Source organism: Streptopelia decaocto, assembly GCF_964273445.1.
Source record: "Streptopelia decaocto genome assembly, chromosome: 17".
Classification (NCBI taxonomy): domain Eukaryota; kingdom Metazoa; phylum Chordata; class Aves; order Columbiformes; family Columbidae; genus Streptopelia; species Streptopelia decaocto.
The window spans coordinates 1,006,803-1,022,804 of NC_138672.1; the positions used below are offsets into that span (position 1 = coordinate 1,006,803).

General features: G+C 52.5%; 1 protein-coding gene across 1 annotated transcript; it reads right to left on the minus strand.

The window, feature by feature from the left end:
* Positions 1-7,079: 7,079 nt before the first annotated feature.
* LOC309447222 (olfactory receptor 14J1-like) lies at positions 7,080-8,036 on the minus strand (the record flags this gene model as incomplete). Its single annotated transcript, XM_082067625.1, has 1 exon — positions 7,080-8,036. One exon carries the CDS (start codon positions 8,034-8,036, stop codon positions 7,080-7,082), a length of 957 nt encoding a protein of 318 aa, XP_081923751.1.
* Positions 8,037-16,002: the final 7,966 nt, after the last annotated feature.

Here is a 16,002-nt window from a genome sequence, read left to right on the forward strand (position 1 = left end):
CTGCTCTCCTGTGCAAACACTGCACAGTTTAATAAACAGCAAAACACTTTCCTCAGCTGTGTGTGTAAGCTGGAAATGATGAGGTCCAGCATCCACAAGGGACACCCACACAAGAACTGGTTTAGACAAAGAGATAGGAAGGATAGAAATAAACACAATGAACGTGTTGACTGCCATGTTAATTAGAGCTCTGAAGAATGGGGCAAGTTTGTAACTGCCTGAAGCTCAAAGCAGAAACCAGACAGTTGAGAGGCCACTGAATGACCAAAGAGCAAGTGGAGGAGAAACCTGAGAGCACTGGGAAGGACAAACGGCCAGACAGTGCTGGAAAGTTGTCCTTGGACAGGGACATTTAATCAGGAGGGGTGGGAACTCCTGAATGACGAGGGAGTGTTGGTAACAGAAGTACAGAGGAAGACAAATATTTCTTCTCCTATCCATTGTACACTTCCCCATAATTCACTTTTTGGCTTTTTTCTTTTAAATTTTAATATGTTAAAAAAAAAAAAAAAACTAAAGAAAAATCTCCAATCAAACAAACAAACAAACCAAACAAAATAAACAAAAAACCCCAAAAAACAAAGCAAAAGAAAACCCCAAACCAACTAAACAATAACAACCAAAACCAAAACCAAAACAACAACAACAACAGCAACAAAACAAACCACAAACAAAAAAACAACAAAAAAGTGCGCCTTTCCAGGCAGACATCAGTCATCAGCTGTCTCACCATAAACAGCCAGTGCCATTTTAGGACCCCCAGTGTACCTGAGGTGCTGGCCTGGGATTGCCATCTATCACACAGGACCTGGGGAGACCAGAGCACCTTGCAGTGCAGGTGGAGCCTGGGCAGGAGTTCCTGGGGCATCTACACTGGCACCAGGTGTTTGTGTCCCTGGAGCTGAAGACATTTGTGTCCTAAATCTATCCCCAGTTCTGGAAAACTCTTTCCTTTTCAAAGAAAAGACCCCACCCCTGCCAAAGAAAAATAAAGAAAGGTGTGTTGACACCTTCCTCTGCTTTGTATCTTTGTATTCAGTTCTTCTTATTTTAATTTTCATTGACATTACCTGACACCTGATGGGCCTGAGGGCGTGAAGCCAAGATCATGTTGTGTCTTGCATAGCGCCCCATGCCCTCTGAACCTTCCCTGCCCACGACTCCTCACACATTGCCCAGAGCGAGTCACACTGAGGTGTTGGCTGGTTCACTGGCTGAGATGTTGGTTTAGATGGTCACCTACAGCACAGGTGGATCCTGCCTCATCATTGCCTGCTCTGCTCCAGTCTGAAACAGAGCCCAACATCACAATGGGATCATAAGAGAACTGAGGTTGAAGGGACATCAGGAGTCTGCAGTCCAACCTGTCACCAACTGGGTCACACCAAGGTGTTCAAGCCTTGATTCAATCCAAGTTTTAGCAGGACTAGAGAAGTGATCATCCCTTTGTACTGGCCACTGGTGAGGCTGCACCTTGAATCCTGGGGTCAGTTTTAGCCCCTCATGGCAAGGAAGACATTGAGGTGCTGGAAAGAGATGAGAGGAGGGTGACAAGGCTGGTGAAGGGTCTGGAGCACCAGTCTTATGATGAGCGGTTGAGGGAGCTGGGGCTGTTCAGCCTTGAGAACAGGACGCTGAGGGGAGACCTTGTCACTGTCTACAATTACCTGAAAAGAGGTTTTATCATGGTGGGTGTTGGTCTCTTCTCCCAAGTAGCAAGTGATAGGACAAGAGGAAATGGCCTCAAGTTGCACACGGGGAGGTTTAGATTGGATATTAAGGAAAAAATTCTTCAGGGAAAGGGTTTTGAAGCAACAGAACAGACTGCTCAGTGAGGTTGTGGAGTCCCTATCACTGAAGGTGTTTAAAAGACATATAGATGAGCCTGTTAGGGACATGGTTTAGTGCCAGATTTAGGTTACGGTTGGAGTCGATGATCTTAAGGGTCTCTTCCAACCACAATTATTCTATGATTCCATGATAAGTCATTTTTGATGTTTTTTTTCTCAGAGGACCACGCAACCTCCCTGAGAGCCAGGACTTTTCTGAGGTGTTTGAGAGATGTCTCACAGTCACACCAGCCAGTTCCACCAGCCCCTGTCTGTCCCTTCCCAGACCAAACCTTTTCTCCATATCCCACCTTCTAGGTGAGTTTCCGGGACACAGCAAATCCTGTCCAGGTCCTCTGGGCCTGTTCAGAAGAGAACAGCAGGCCAACATGTTGATCTGTGCATCTAAAAGCTTTTCTGATCATTTTTCTCAATGTCCCACTTGTACCCAACCTTTCTGGTCTTTAGGCTGTGGATAAGGGGATTGAGCGGGGATGTGGGGAAGGTGTAGAAAAAAGGCTTTGCCAGACTGTCTTGGGAGGGCTGTTCTGGGCATCCCACAGTCAAGGATGAGGGTGCTGGAGAAAACAGTGGCATTGGTGAGACGTCCAGGAGGAGAAGGCCTTGTGCCTGTCTACACTGGGGAAGAGAGCAGTGATGCAATCATGCGATGCCCATGTGAACAGGAAGGGGACAAATGGCTCTAAAATGCCTTCCAGCCAGTTCTTTACCCATCGCAGATAGTCCATCCAGGCCATGAGCTGCAGCTTCTCCAGGAGATGCTGTGGGATACGGTGTCAAAGGCTTTACTGCAGTCTAAGGACACAACACCCACAGCCTGTGTGGTGGATTCACTTGCCACGACAGACTTTCCCTCATCTGCTCAGCCGGTCACCTTGTCACAGAAGGAGATCAGGCTGGTCAAGTAGGACCTGCCTTTCATCCAGCCATGCTGATTGGGCCTGATTGCTCGTCTCGTTTGTTTGACCTCACAGTCCTTTCCCAGCCATGTTCCTGCTGTTGGCCAATCCCCTGCAGAGGCAGAAGTAACATCACAGTCCCCTCCACACACATTGGCTTCCTACTGGACTATGAGTTCCTGAGACACAGTGACCACATGACATCGTACCCACCATCACCCTCCTTGTGGTCCAGTGTGTGAGCAGATCAAACTAAGCTGATTACATCAAATTTATCTAAAAGATTTCCTATCAAGGGTTTGAGTGGAGAAACATTCCTCAGAGGAGCTGCTGTATTTACACTGATGCAATGTATAACTCTGCTTCTGCCTCTGATTTTTTCTTCTTCTTCCTCTGTCTATTCTGACGTGAAGGAGCTCTCCAAGGAAAAGATTCATGGAATCCTACAATATCGCAGGGTGGAAGAGACCCCTGAACACCATCTCTGCCCCACTGACCTTTATGGCAGCCCAAGGAATAGCTGATAGCATTTGTGCTCACTTGGATTCATCTCACCACATACACACAATGGACATGCACATGATGTGTATGTTTACAAGTCATCTGCACAATGAAAACATGGACTTGTGACCTACTACTTCATAGAATCACAGAATGTCCTGAGTTGGAAGGGACCCACACAGATCATCGAGTCCAACTCCGGTCCCTGCACAGGACACCCCACAGGTCACACCGTGTGTCTGAGGATGTTGTCCAGTCTCTTCTTGATCACTGTCAGTCTTGGGACCATGACACCTCCCTGGGGAGCCTGTTCAGTGTCCAGCACCTCTGGGTGAAAACCTTTTCCTCATGTCCAACCTGACCCTCCCCTGGCACATCTTCCTGCCATTCCCTTGGGTTGTGTCTCTGGTCACCAGAGAGAAGAGAGCAGTACCTTCCCTTCCTTCTCCGCTTGTGAGGAAGCTGTAGCCACCATGAGGTCTCCTTTGAGTCTTTTCTTCAGCTCTGATGCTGAGAAAGCCCTTGGTTTGCTTTCTGAAGCAGAAAGGAGAAGCCATGAGCTCCAGGCAATGGGAAGGGGGATCCTGTCCCTCACACACGGCTCAGGGCTCTTCCTGGGACCGTGGGATGTGGGTGTGCAAGGCCCAGGGAAGGACAACCCTGGTCCAACAACTTCCAGCTTCCCCATGGGGCTGCAAGGAGGCAGCGAGCCCCAGTGCCATGAGGACAACATGTCTCCTCCTGGGCCTCAGTGGCAGAGACAACTGCCATGGCCAAGGGGACACAGACCTGGGTTCTGTGGGTCCCTTCCAGCCTTATAGCGCCCTTTGCCATCTCCACCACAGGCTGTTCTACATGGTCCTACCCCTGCCCCTCTTTCCCTGCAGGCTGCAGACACCCATCTCGCTTCCCCACCTGCTCTCACCCCAGCATTTCTGCACCTTCACTGCTGTGTCTGCACCCTCACTGGCTGCTCTTTGGAACACAAACCATGGGCTGATCCAGCTCCCTCTGGGTGAGCTCTTGCACCACAGCACTGCCCTTCCAGTGACATTTCTCCCTCCTGATATCCAGTCTGCCCCTTCCAAATTGCACTTTGTGATATTTTTTCCCTCTTCTGCTTTTTCCCACTATCAAGGAAAGCTCAGCCACCTCAGAAACTGCCCTTCATGCAGGGAACCCAACCCGTTAGGCTTCTTGTGGTCTTTTACCTGACTGGAGAGAAGTCACCTCACCATGATCTCTTAAATCCCATGAGTGCTGCTGGCCTTTCAGCTTCTCTGACAGACACGACCATGTTCCTGCTGCTGTCCCGTTGTGTTCTCAGGTGGGATGGACATGACAACCCATCTCCAAGGCCTCTTCGTGGGTAGGGCCTGTGGGCACTTTGGCAGAGGTTCTTTCCCAGCCATGTCCCTGCTGCTGGGCTGTCACCTCCAGAGACAGAACTGACCTCACTGTCCCCTTCAGAGCCACATGATTCTGACTGGATTATGACACAACTGACCTCCTGATACCACACTCGTCCATCCCCCTCCTCAGCATCCCGGACCTGACCAAGACTGAAGCGTGTTCTACATCGTCCTACCCCTGCCTGTCTTTCCCACAGGCTGTAGACACCCATCTCTCTTCCTCACCTTGTTCAAATTATTCAAATATATTTCCTACTAACAATGAGAGTGAAAAGCGCTACTCACTGGAACTGCTGTATTTATGTTAACACAGCACATGTCCTCTTTTGCCTTTTTTTTTTTCCCTATTCTTCCATCTATTCTCTCTCCAAAAACCTCCCCAAGGCAAAAATTCATTCAAATCACAGAATAACTCAGGTTTGCAGAGAGCCCTTGTCTCACTCATCTTGTCTCACTCTCCTGCTCAGGGCAGGGTGAACCAGGTGAGGTTGCTCAAGGCCTCCACCCAGCTTTGCATCTTCCTCAAAGGCACTGAAAGTGCACTCGGTTACATCATAGAAGGAGAGAATAAAGATGTTCAACAGTGTTGTCCAAGTGCTGGTCACTGAGAGATGACACCAGTAACTGGCTGCATGGAGGACTTTGTACCGCTGATGATGTTTGGGCTTGACGATTCAGCCAACTTCCCACCCAGCATCCACTTCTTGAGCCCCATCAGCACCACCCTGGCCAGAAGGAGACCATGTCCGAACCTTGCAAACGCCCTGTACACAACATGCCTTTCTTTCCCCTGTTCATTTGGGTTCAGCAATCCCTTTCTTGTCACTCACATTCCTGGAAATGGCTGCAGGAGGACGTGTCCCATCCCCTTCCCAGGGAGGGAGGTAGGGTGGCCAGCCTGTTATTCTCCCCATTCCTATTCCTGCTCTTCTTGAAGATGGGTTTGAGGTCTGCATTTTCTAAGGACCCCAGAGCCATTCTGGTTTCCTTGACACTTATGAGAGCACAATCTGGAATCACAAGAAAGGGTGACAGAGCAGACTGGAGCACTTGCAATGATCCTTTTCAAGGCAGCAGAGATGAATCTCACTGATCCAGTGGGGTTTGTTAATGGAGTCACACACAGAAATGTCAGGTTCTGTCAGGTATCCATATCCGAGTTGGTCTCAGGACTCCTCGTTCACCCAGGGATGCTCAGAGACAGAGTCTGTCCCTTTTACACACAGAGGCAGGAGTCACAGTGTCCCTCTGGCCTCCTGTTGCCACTCCAAAGGATGGGAGACACCTCAGCCCTGTGGTGTGTCACCTGCTCTGCACTCATCTGAGATGTCCCACCTCATGAGGAATGGGCACAGGGAGCTCCGTTCAAGGAAGCACAACCCAGTGCCGCATTCAGGTGATTTCCCATAGGTTGTTCCTCCCAATATGAAGTGACATCAGGACCTCGTCTGTGCCACAGGCCTTAATGGAATGGAAAGGAATAGTTGATGGTGTTTGTGCTCACTCAGGTTCATGTCACTTCACATACAGGATGTGCATGCTCACATCTCATCTGTACAAAGCAAACATGGATTGCTGAACTATTCATTGAGTGTCCATCCATAGAGGGAAGAAAAACCTCTGTGGGTGAGAGGCCAGTGCTGGAAATGGTGGTTGTGAGGGGCCAGTCCATGACGATGCCCTGGGGCTCCTTCTGTGGGGTGTCCAGTGCACAGGGGCACAGCCCAGCCCCTGCTCTGCTGGTCCTGCAGGTCTCTGGCAGGAGCCTGGCTGTGAGAGGACACTGCTGTGTGCCAGCCCTGCACACACACACTGTTCAGATGTACAATGGTGTTTCATTGTGGGCCAGTTTCTTGTGTATATTCTTGAGAGAAGGTTTGGAAGAAGACCTAAACCTTCAGGCCCTGCCCATAAGGAGATCACCTTTCTATCTGGAAAGGCTGTTGTGAGGCCAGCTCTGTCACAGCAGTGCCCATTGCCTGTCCCTGCCTGCGCTCACAGGACTGACACACAGCAGGACGGTGACCAAGCTGCCAGAGCACTCAGGCCTTGCACCAACACCAGGGATGAGAAGGAGAGTGTGGGAGTGGAACCAGAACAGCTCTGGAAGAACAAGCGCTGGTGCTCCCTGGCACTGCTGGGATGGACTCTGTTCCCCTCCACCCATCACAGGAACCATCCCTGCAGCCCCAAACAGCCCTTGGTGAAGGGATCTCAGGAAAAAATACATGCTGCAGGGACTTTGAATTTGTTGAAACACACATAGAGCACAGCCCCTCATTTACACATATCCTCAATAAGGAAAGAAGGCAGTGAATTAGAAAGGGGATGACAATATTATCACATGTAGAAAACCACAAGCGGCAACAAAAAAAACAGAAGACAGGTTGGGCCTGCAACAATTTACACTGCAACTGTTATGCAGAAGATGATGGGCAGTTTATTGCTTCAGAAAATAATCCAGCCACCAGTTTCCACAGGGAATCCTTGAGCTCCTGGTTCCTCATGCTGTAGATGAGGGGGTTCACTGCTGGAGGCACCACCGAGTACAGAACAGACACCACCAGGTCCATGGATGGAGAAGAGATGGAGGGGGGCTTTAGGTGGGCAAACACGGCAGTGCTGACAAATAGGGAGACCACGGCCAGGTGAGGGAGGCAGGTGGAAAAGGCTTTGTGCCGTCCCTGCCCAGAGGGGATCCTCAGCACGGCCCTGAAGATCTGCACATAGGACACCACAATGAACACAAAACACATGAAAACTAAACAGGCACTAAACACAAGAAGCCCAAGTTCCCTGAGGTAGGAGTGTGAGCAGGAGAGCTTGAGGATCTGGGGGACTTCACAGAAGAATTGGTCCAGGGCATTGCCCTTGCACAGGGGCAGTGAAAATGTATTGGCCGTGTGCAGCAGAGCATTGAGAAACCCAGTGGCCCAGGCAGCTGCTGCCATGTGGACACAAGCTCTGCTGCCCAGGAGAGTCCCGTAGTGCAGGGGTTTGCAGATGGCAACGGAGCGGTCGTAGGACATGATGGTGAGCATAGAATACTCTGCTGCTGTCAAGAAGGCAAATGAAAAGATCTGTGCAGCACATCCTGAGTATGAGATGGCCCTGGTGTCCCAGAGGGAGTTGGCCATGGACTTGGGGACAATGGTGGAGATGGAGCCCAGGTCGAGGAGGGCGAGGTTGAGCAGGAAGAAGTACATGGGGGTGTGGAGGTGCTGGTCCCAGGCTATGGTGGTGATGATGAGGCCGTTGCCCAGGAGGGCAGCCAGGTAGATGCCCAGGAAGAGCCAGAAGTGCAAGAGCTGCAGCTCCCGTGTGTCTGTGAACGGCAGGAGGAGGAACTGGGTGATGGAGCTGCTGTTGGACATTGGCTGCCTGTGGATATGAGGACTTGTGCAAGGAGGAAAGGACAGTGACAAGTTAGGGGAGACGTCTCTGAGGAAAATAAACAGGCTGTTTCTCATGGAAAACCCCCTCCCTGATGATGGGATGTATCTGCTCATTCTCTCTTTCTACCAATTGAGAAAAACAGTTCATCACGGTTTAAAATGCAGCTTGGGCATCTGGTTTCCATGAACACACGTCTGGGGCAAAATCCACTGAACTGGTGTCAGAACAAAAACTGACCCACACTCGGACCCCAACCCCAGAGAGCAAGAGCACCAGGGACAGGTGGAGAAACAGAGAAGAACACTGCAGTGCTACCAGAAAATAAAGCAAGGACAGAAAGGCAGACAGGAACCAGGAACCTGTGCCAGGAACCTTCTCCTTACCCAGCTGTGCTGCTGCCACTCACATAATGACACTGGAGAGCAAGTACTTTTAGCACCTTTTTTGAGTACCACGTTGCAGGAACCCTTCACCTGGAGGTCCAACTGCTGAGGTGGAGACTCGTGACCTGGACCCCATGGCTTTGGGGCAGAGGGTCTGCTGGGGAGGAGAGGAGATCAGGTGTTGCACTGGGAAATGTGTCTGCACTGGAGAGGATGTGAGAGAGGTTTTTAAATCCTGTCCCCAGCATTTCTGGAAGCCGTTAACTCTTACTGCCCATGTCTGTGCTGCCTGCAGCTGTGTGTCTGTCCCTGGTCTGCTCCCTGTCAGTGTCACAGACCCCATCCCACCCGCTGTGTGCTCAGCTCTGTCCTGCTCACACCTCCTGGCACTGCCCAGGGGCAGCTCTGTGTGTGCAGGGGCTCAGGAGCAGCTCAGACACGTCCTAACGAGAACTGGGGTCTCAGTGTCTTCTCCAAAGAGAGAAATAAATCCTCATCTCCCACTGCACACCTAGACGAGCAAGAGTGGAAAACTGGAAGCACAGACTCCTTCCCTTGCAGCGGTTGCTTTCTTGATGTCCTTGTTCTGAAGGACCCTCTGCCATGTGTGTGGGGGGATCTGGAGCTCTGAGCAGCCCTGACCCACACAGCCCCCTTCAACCCCACAAGCTCCCTGCCTGCCCTGCCGGGGGTCGCTCCTTCCCCCCACAGCTGCTGCCATGGGATCTCCCGGGCAGGCTGAGCGCTGACCCTGGCAGGCGGCAGAGTCCCTGCCCGGCACAGCCCTGGGGTGCAGGGACCCTGCTCTGCAGGACAGCCCTGGGCACCCCTGGGTGCTCACCCGGCTTCACAGCTGTTCAACATGGCCTGACAAGAGCCCCGTCCTTACAGATCCCACAAGCTGTGCCTGTGCCAGTTTCAGGAGATGCCTCCAGGAGCTGCAGCTGCACTCCCCTGCACCAGAGACTTACCATGGCAAGGGCTGCAAAGGTTTCTACTCCAGTGAGCTCTCAGTCATCCTCCCAGTCCCGACCACCTTTAATCTCTCTCTGCCTTGCTCATCTCCCTGAGATCCCCAGGCAGAGCCCTCAGCCCTGCTGCGTGTGCAGAGGAGCTGCTCCTGGGCAGAGCTGTCTCTCTGCAGCGCTGCCGCTGCCATGAGCTCCCTGTGTCCCAGGAGCCCAGCCCAGCTCAGCAGCACAGGAGCAGCCCAAGGCGCTTTAATGACCCCTCTGGTGGGTTTGGTGCTGAGACCATGGACATCAGGCCCTGGAGGAAGTTGATGAAACCTCCCAAGAAGTCAAAGTCAGAATCAAACTCCAAAGTTTCTTGTAATGTTAATGGGTCCCACTGAAGGACACTACTGAGCAACTTTCCCCAGCGCCAGTTAGAGCAGAAAACTGGAGGCAGTGATGACAGATCAGAAAAAGCAAAGTAAAGGTCTCTCTAATGCTGAGTAAACCTGGATGTGTTTCATTAATCAAAGGGCAAAGCCCTGTGCCCCAGCCCTGGGAAGGCAGATCCTGTCCCTCCCACGTTGCCCAGGGCCCTTCCTGGGACAGTGTGATGTGGGGCTGTGCAAGGCCAAGGGCAGGACTATGGTCCCACACCTCCCAGGTTCCTGTCTGCGGACAAGGAGGCCATAAGGCTCCTGTGCTGGAAGGACAAGGTGTCTCCTCACAGGCATCAGAGGTGCAGACAACAGCCATAGCCAAGGGGAGAAGGAGCTCATGTCTGGTGGGGCTTTCAGCCTCTTTACATCCCTTGATCATCTCCACGACAGCCTGTCCTGTGCTGTGGCATCCCCTGCACCTCTGTCCCTGCAGGCTGGAGACATCCCCCCTGCTGCCCCACCTTGCTCTTGTCTAAGCATCTTCCTTCCTTTGCTGTGATCTCTCCATCCTCCCCAGCTGTTCCTTGAAGCACAAAGCTTTGGGCTGATGCAGACTCCCTCTGATGACCTGCTCCACCACAGCACTGCCCTTCCACTCACATTCCTTTCCGCTCATGTGCAGCCTGCACCTCCCCAGCTGCACTTTGGCCATTATTTCTTTCTCATGCTCTTTCCCTGCTTCATAACCTTTTCCATGAAGAAGTGCCTCCTCATATCCAATCTGAACCTTCCCTGGCACAACCTGAGACCATTTCTTCTTGTCCCTTTACATGCTACTTGGGAGAAGAGACCAACACCCTCCATGCTACAACCTCCTTTCAGGCAGTTGTAGAGCGCGAGAAGGTCTCCCGTTAGTCCCTTTTTTTTCAGGCTAAACACCTTCAGGTCCCTCAGCCGCTCCCATCACACTTGTGCTTCAGCCCCTTCACCAGCTCTGTTCCCTTCTCTGAACTTGTTCCAGCACCTCAAGGTCTCTCTTCTCATGAGGTGCCAGTACTGACCCCTGGACTCAAGATGCAGCCTCACCAGTGCCCAGTACAGGGGGCGGTCACTGCCCTGGGCCTGCTGGCCACACTATTTCTAATACAAGCCAGGATGCTGTTGGCCTTTTTGGCCACCTGGGCACACGCTGGCTCATATTCACCTGCTGTTTACCAACACCCCCAGGTCCTCTTCCGCCAGGCACCTTTCCAGCCACTCTTCCCCCAGCCTGTAGCGCTGCCTGGAGTTGCTGTGACCCAAGTGGAGGACCCAGCACTTGGCCTTGTTGAACCTCATACAGCTGGCCTCAGCCCAATGATCCAGCTGATCCAGAACCCTCTGTATGGCCTTCCCACCCTCCAGCAGACCAGCACTCCTACCCAACTCGATGTCATCTGCAAACTTACTGCACTCAATCCCCTCATCCAGATAATGAGATTGAACAGAACAGGCCCCAGTACTGTAGTTCCCCAGATCCTCCTTCTGGCCTTTCTTGGAGATGGGTGTCACATTAGCCAACCTCCAGTCAACTGGGACCTCCCCACTTCATCAGGATTTTTGGTAGATAATAGAAAGCATCTCAGTGATCACCTCTGGCAGCTCCCTCAGCACCCTTGGGTGGATCCCATCTGGCCCCATAGTCTTGCGGGTGTCCAAGTGGTGTAGCAGGTCACCAACCATACCCCCTTGGATTATTGTGGCTTCACTCTGCTCCCCATCCCTGTCTTCTGGCTCAGGGGACTCGGTGCCTGGAGCACAACTGTTCTGACTATTAAAGGCTGAGGCAAGAAGGTATTTAATATCTCAGCCTTTCCCCTAACTTCTGTCCCTATGATTCCTTCTATATCCACCAGGGGATGGAGATTCTCCTGAACCCTCCTCTTGTTGCTGATATATTCATAGAAATATTTCTTTTTGCCTATTACAACAGTAGTTAGGTCCAGCTCTAATTGGGCTTTGGCCCATCTAATTTTCCCCCTGCACAGCCTCTCAGAATTCTTGTATTCCTCTTGAGTCTCCTTCTTCTTATTCCAAAGGTTATAAATTCTATTTTTAAGCCTAAGTTCCAGCCCCAGCTCTCTGTTCAGCCCACCTGGCCTTCTTCCCCGCCGGCTCGCCTTCTGTCACACGGGGACAGCTGCTCCTGCGCCTCTGAGATCACCTTCTTGAAGACAGACCAGCCTTCCTGGACTGCTTTGTCCTTTAGGTTTCCCTCCTAGACTGTTTCCTGCCTGCTGGGTTGGACATCCAGCAGACATCTGGTAGGCTGAAGCCCCTCATAAGAATCAAGGCTGGTGATCGGGAGGCTTTTCCCAGCTGCCTGAAATATATTTCTTCTGCCTCTTCGTCCTGGTTGGGTGGTCTGTAACAGACCATCCCCTAGGATGTCCGCCTTGTTGCCCTTCCCCTTGATTCTTACCCATAGACACTCAACCCTATCATCACCTTCATAAAGTTCCAGATAATCAAAACCATCCCTAACATACATGGCTGCCCCACCTCCTCTCCTTCCTCGTCTGTCCCTTCTGAACAGTTTATAGCCACGCATTGCAGCGCTCCCGTTCTGAGAGTCATCCCACCATGTTTCTGCGACGACAATTAAATCACAGTTTTTCTGCCTCACAAGGGCTTCCAGCTCCTCCTGTTTGTTGCCCGAGCTGCGTGCATTTGTACAGATGCACTTCAGCTGGGCCACTGATTGCACTGGGTCAGCAGACCAAAGGGCATCATTAGCACTGCCCTCAGATGCCAGCACGTCACCCTTGGCTGTGCCTCTGCCACATCTGCTTTCATCCCAATTCCCCATCAAATCTAGTTTAAAGCCCTCTCAATAAGTCCTGCTAACTTAATGTGGTCCATAAAATAAGACTAAGAATCTCACTTTTTTGTGGTTGTTTTCTAACACCATCTGATTTTTGGTCAGCAAGAGGAGAAGTGGTTGACAGAGTCTGTTTTCTGAGAGTAACATATTTCTGTACCTTTCTCATATTAATATGGTGAAGGATCTCTTCCCTGTCTGAAGACAGGACTGCGAGACCCACTCCTGCCAGGTTGGACTTTGCCTCCAAACGTGGCGCAGCCTCTTCCATTGTGACATCACCCACTGCCGCTGATGTCACAAAGCAGCATCAGCGCTGAGGTCGGCACAGCAGGGTATAAGACCAGGGGTCTCCCTGCACCTTGGTCACTCTCAATCTTGAGGGAACTGAGATCGCAGAGTTTTTGGCTCATTCCTGAGCAGGGAAGATGCTTGTTACCTGCACCTCAGCAGGTACCAAGGGACACACAGAGAAGGCTGAACATCTGAATGGGTATGTTTGAAAACTCCTCCTCCCCTTTCCCCAGGTGTGTTTTCCACCTCGTCAGCTGGGGTGGGTGGAGGGTGGGCAGGAGAGGAACACGAGGGCAGCCTGAGAGCTCGGTCTGGAGCTGCTGGAAGGCAGCAGCCGCCTTTCAGTCTCTTCATGAACTCAAGCGCTGGGCCCAGAAGCCTTTGATCTCTGCAGAATGAGGAACAGGTCCATTTTGGATGGGACAGAGAGTCCCAAGGGGTGGCCCAGACACAGCCTGCCGCAGTAATTGTGAGACCTCAGCTCCGTCCTGTGTTGTGCTCTGCAGGGTGGGTTCTGTCCCTGAGCCTGCTTGGTTTTCCTCTCCACTGGGACCAGAAGGAGACCAGCGTGTCCTCTGTTGGCCGTGGGTCTGACTTGTGTTCCTGACAGAGGAGGTTTCCTTGGGAAACCTGGTCAGCTCCTCACCAGGGCTCTGCCTTAGGAAAGGGGCTCGAGCTCCTCTGAGGGGTGCAAGGAGTTCTCTAGGAGAACAAAAGGGATTGTTTATTCCTGATGAGTGTACGCTGGGAGCCTGTTGAGAGCCTCCAGGAACAGGCAGGAGGAATTTCCCCCTTGCAGAGCGGTGTGTGCTGTGTCTTGGCAGATAAGGCTCAGGGCAGCAGGGCCCAGCCACCAGAGTGTTTCTTTGGCGCTTCCTTGGTTGCCTGTTGCTTGCCAGCACACACTGACATTCAGCCACCCTCCCTCTTTCCAGTCTGCATTTGTCTGCAGTTCTGCCAAGAGAAGGGCCAGAGATAACCCGGCTGCTGAAGAAACGCTGCGAGAGCGGAGACACACACCCCCCTGGCAGCTGTTGGACTGTAGGGGCACAGGCTGAACCTTCTCTTGAGAGGGTGGAGAACAGGAGCAGCACAAGTGCCGATCGGATGCTGGGCAGGAGAAACAGGCGTTCGTTATGTCCCTTCCATTTCAGAGAATCCCTCTCCAGCCCCACAGATGTGAAGTGTGGCCAGAACTCTTGTTGCAACTCCTGCTCTTAGTCCAGAGCCCATCTTGAGCCCTTTGTCCCTAAGGAAACAATCGTTGCTGTGACAAATCCCCCACTGGTGCAGCTGGTGACACCTCCAGCAGTGACTGGAGCTGGGGCAGGACCAAGCCAATGCACACGGCAGGAACACCAGGCTCAAGGGCTGCAGTCCCTGCTGCTGCTCTCCAGTCTGCTGCTGAACCGCCAGCTTCACCAGCCTTTTCTTTATCTGCTCTGCAGGAAGATGAAGGCGCTGAAGGCAACGACCCTGGTGCTGCTCCTTGGTCTGTTCTCTTTTGGTGAGTCTCTGCAGAGCTCCAACCTGAGGACGGTGCTTTAGGAGGTACTCGGGGCTCCATCCTGCCCTGTTCCCCTTCCCCCGCTGTGAGCAGAGGAGCTCAGCCAAGAGCAGAAAGTCCCCACAGAGCTGTGCCGGTCCCTGCTCCAGCGGGACGGGTGTGGGTGAGGAAGGGCTGAGTTGCCTTCCCCAGGAGGGCTGAGCCAGTTCTCTTCAGCCCACAGAGAGGCCGTGGCTGAGCTCTCCTGCCCCAGGGGCTGAGAATCTTCTGCAGGACAAGGAGCACAGTCCAGGGCAGGGAACGTGCATCTATTGAGGAGCCCGTATGCCATGATGGCCACTGTCAAAGACAACAAGAGGAGAGACAGCTGTGGCACTTGGGAGAGACACAGCAAGGGGAGCGGGTAGCCCGAGGCACAGCCCAGCCTTAGACCAGGTTCTAAGCTCTGGTTTGTATCTGACAGGAGTTTACCACGTGGGACGACTTGGTGCCTTAACCTGGAGCACTGCAGAAGAGTTAGGAGACCTGAGCGAAACCCTGTCCCTGCCCATCCAGCTCCGAAAGCTCCAGGAACAGCTTTATCATCTGCACTGGAGCGCAGAGGATGTCACTGAGCGGGCTCTGCAGGAAGGACTTAAACAGGCAAAGCTCCCAGGCGTTACCGGACAGGTAAGGGCACAAGGCAGAAGTTTCTGCTCAGGGGTTTTATCCTCCATCCGCACGTATCCTACTCCATTCCCTGTCACAGCCAACAGGCTGGTGCTGGTGGAACAAGTGCTGTCATGGCCATGCTTCCTTTTCCTGTTGCTCCACACTTCCTTATGGGGAAGAGAGAGCGTGATGGGAATGACAGCTGTCTGAGTCGGACCTTCCTCTGCGCCCAGATCTCGGGTCCTCCTCAAGGGAGGGCTGGAAAGAAAGAATGGTCTCAGAGGTCCAGAGTTAAGCCAGGCCTATCTCATGCCCAGAAAGCTTGTCTGTCCATGCTGCCTGGCCTGGGGCCTCTCCACAGGAACAGCCCCTTCCTGCAGCTCCAGCATTCAGAGCACTGCAGTGAGCAGCCCCCCCTTTCTGATCCCGACAATCAGAGCAGAGCAAACCTGGGAGGCTTCCAGGCAATGTGGGCGTTCCCTCCACCTGAAACGGGCCTTGTCCCCGCTCACCTTGGCTGGCCTTGCAGGGGAGCTGCTTGCCCCATTCCTTCTCCTTCCAACAGGCGCTCTCCTTTGTGTTCCTTCCCAGGCTGTTCATGAGATCGTCAATCAAGCCCTGGAGAAGATGGAAGAAATGCAGGTCCCGATGCTGGATTACGCCCTGAAATCAGCAGGTACTGTGACATTGTACAAACAAACCAGTTCCAAACTGCTTCCTGTCCAGATGGACAAGATGGGCATTGGAACGTGCCCAGGGGCAGGAGAGAAGGGGCGAGAAGTCAAGGGCCAATTTGTGCCCTAAAAGTGCCCCCACTGACAGAGCCTGTAACGGGCCAGACCCCATGGGAAGCACAGAAAAGCTGGTTCACATTCTTGCCTATTTCCACGGCCAAATACGACAGTTTGATGACTCC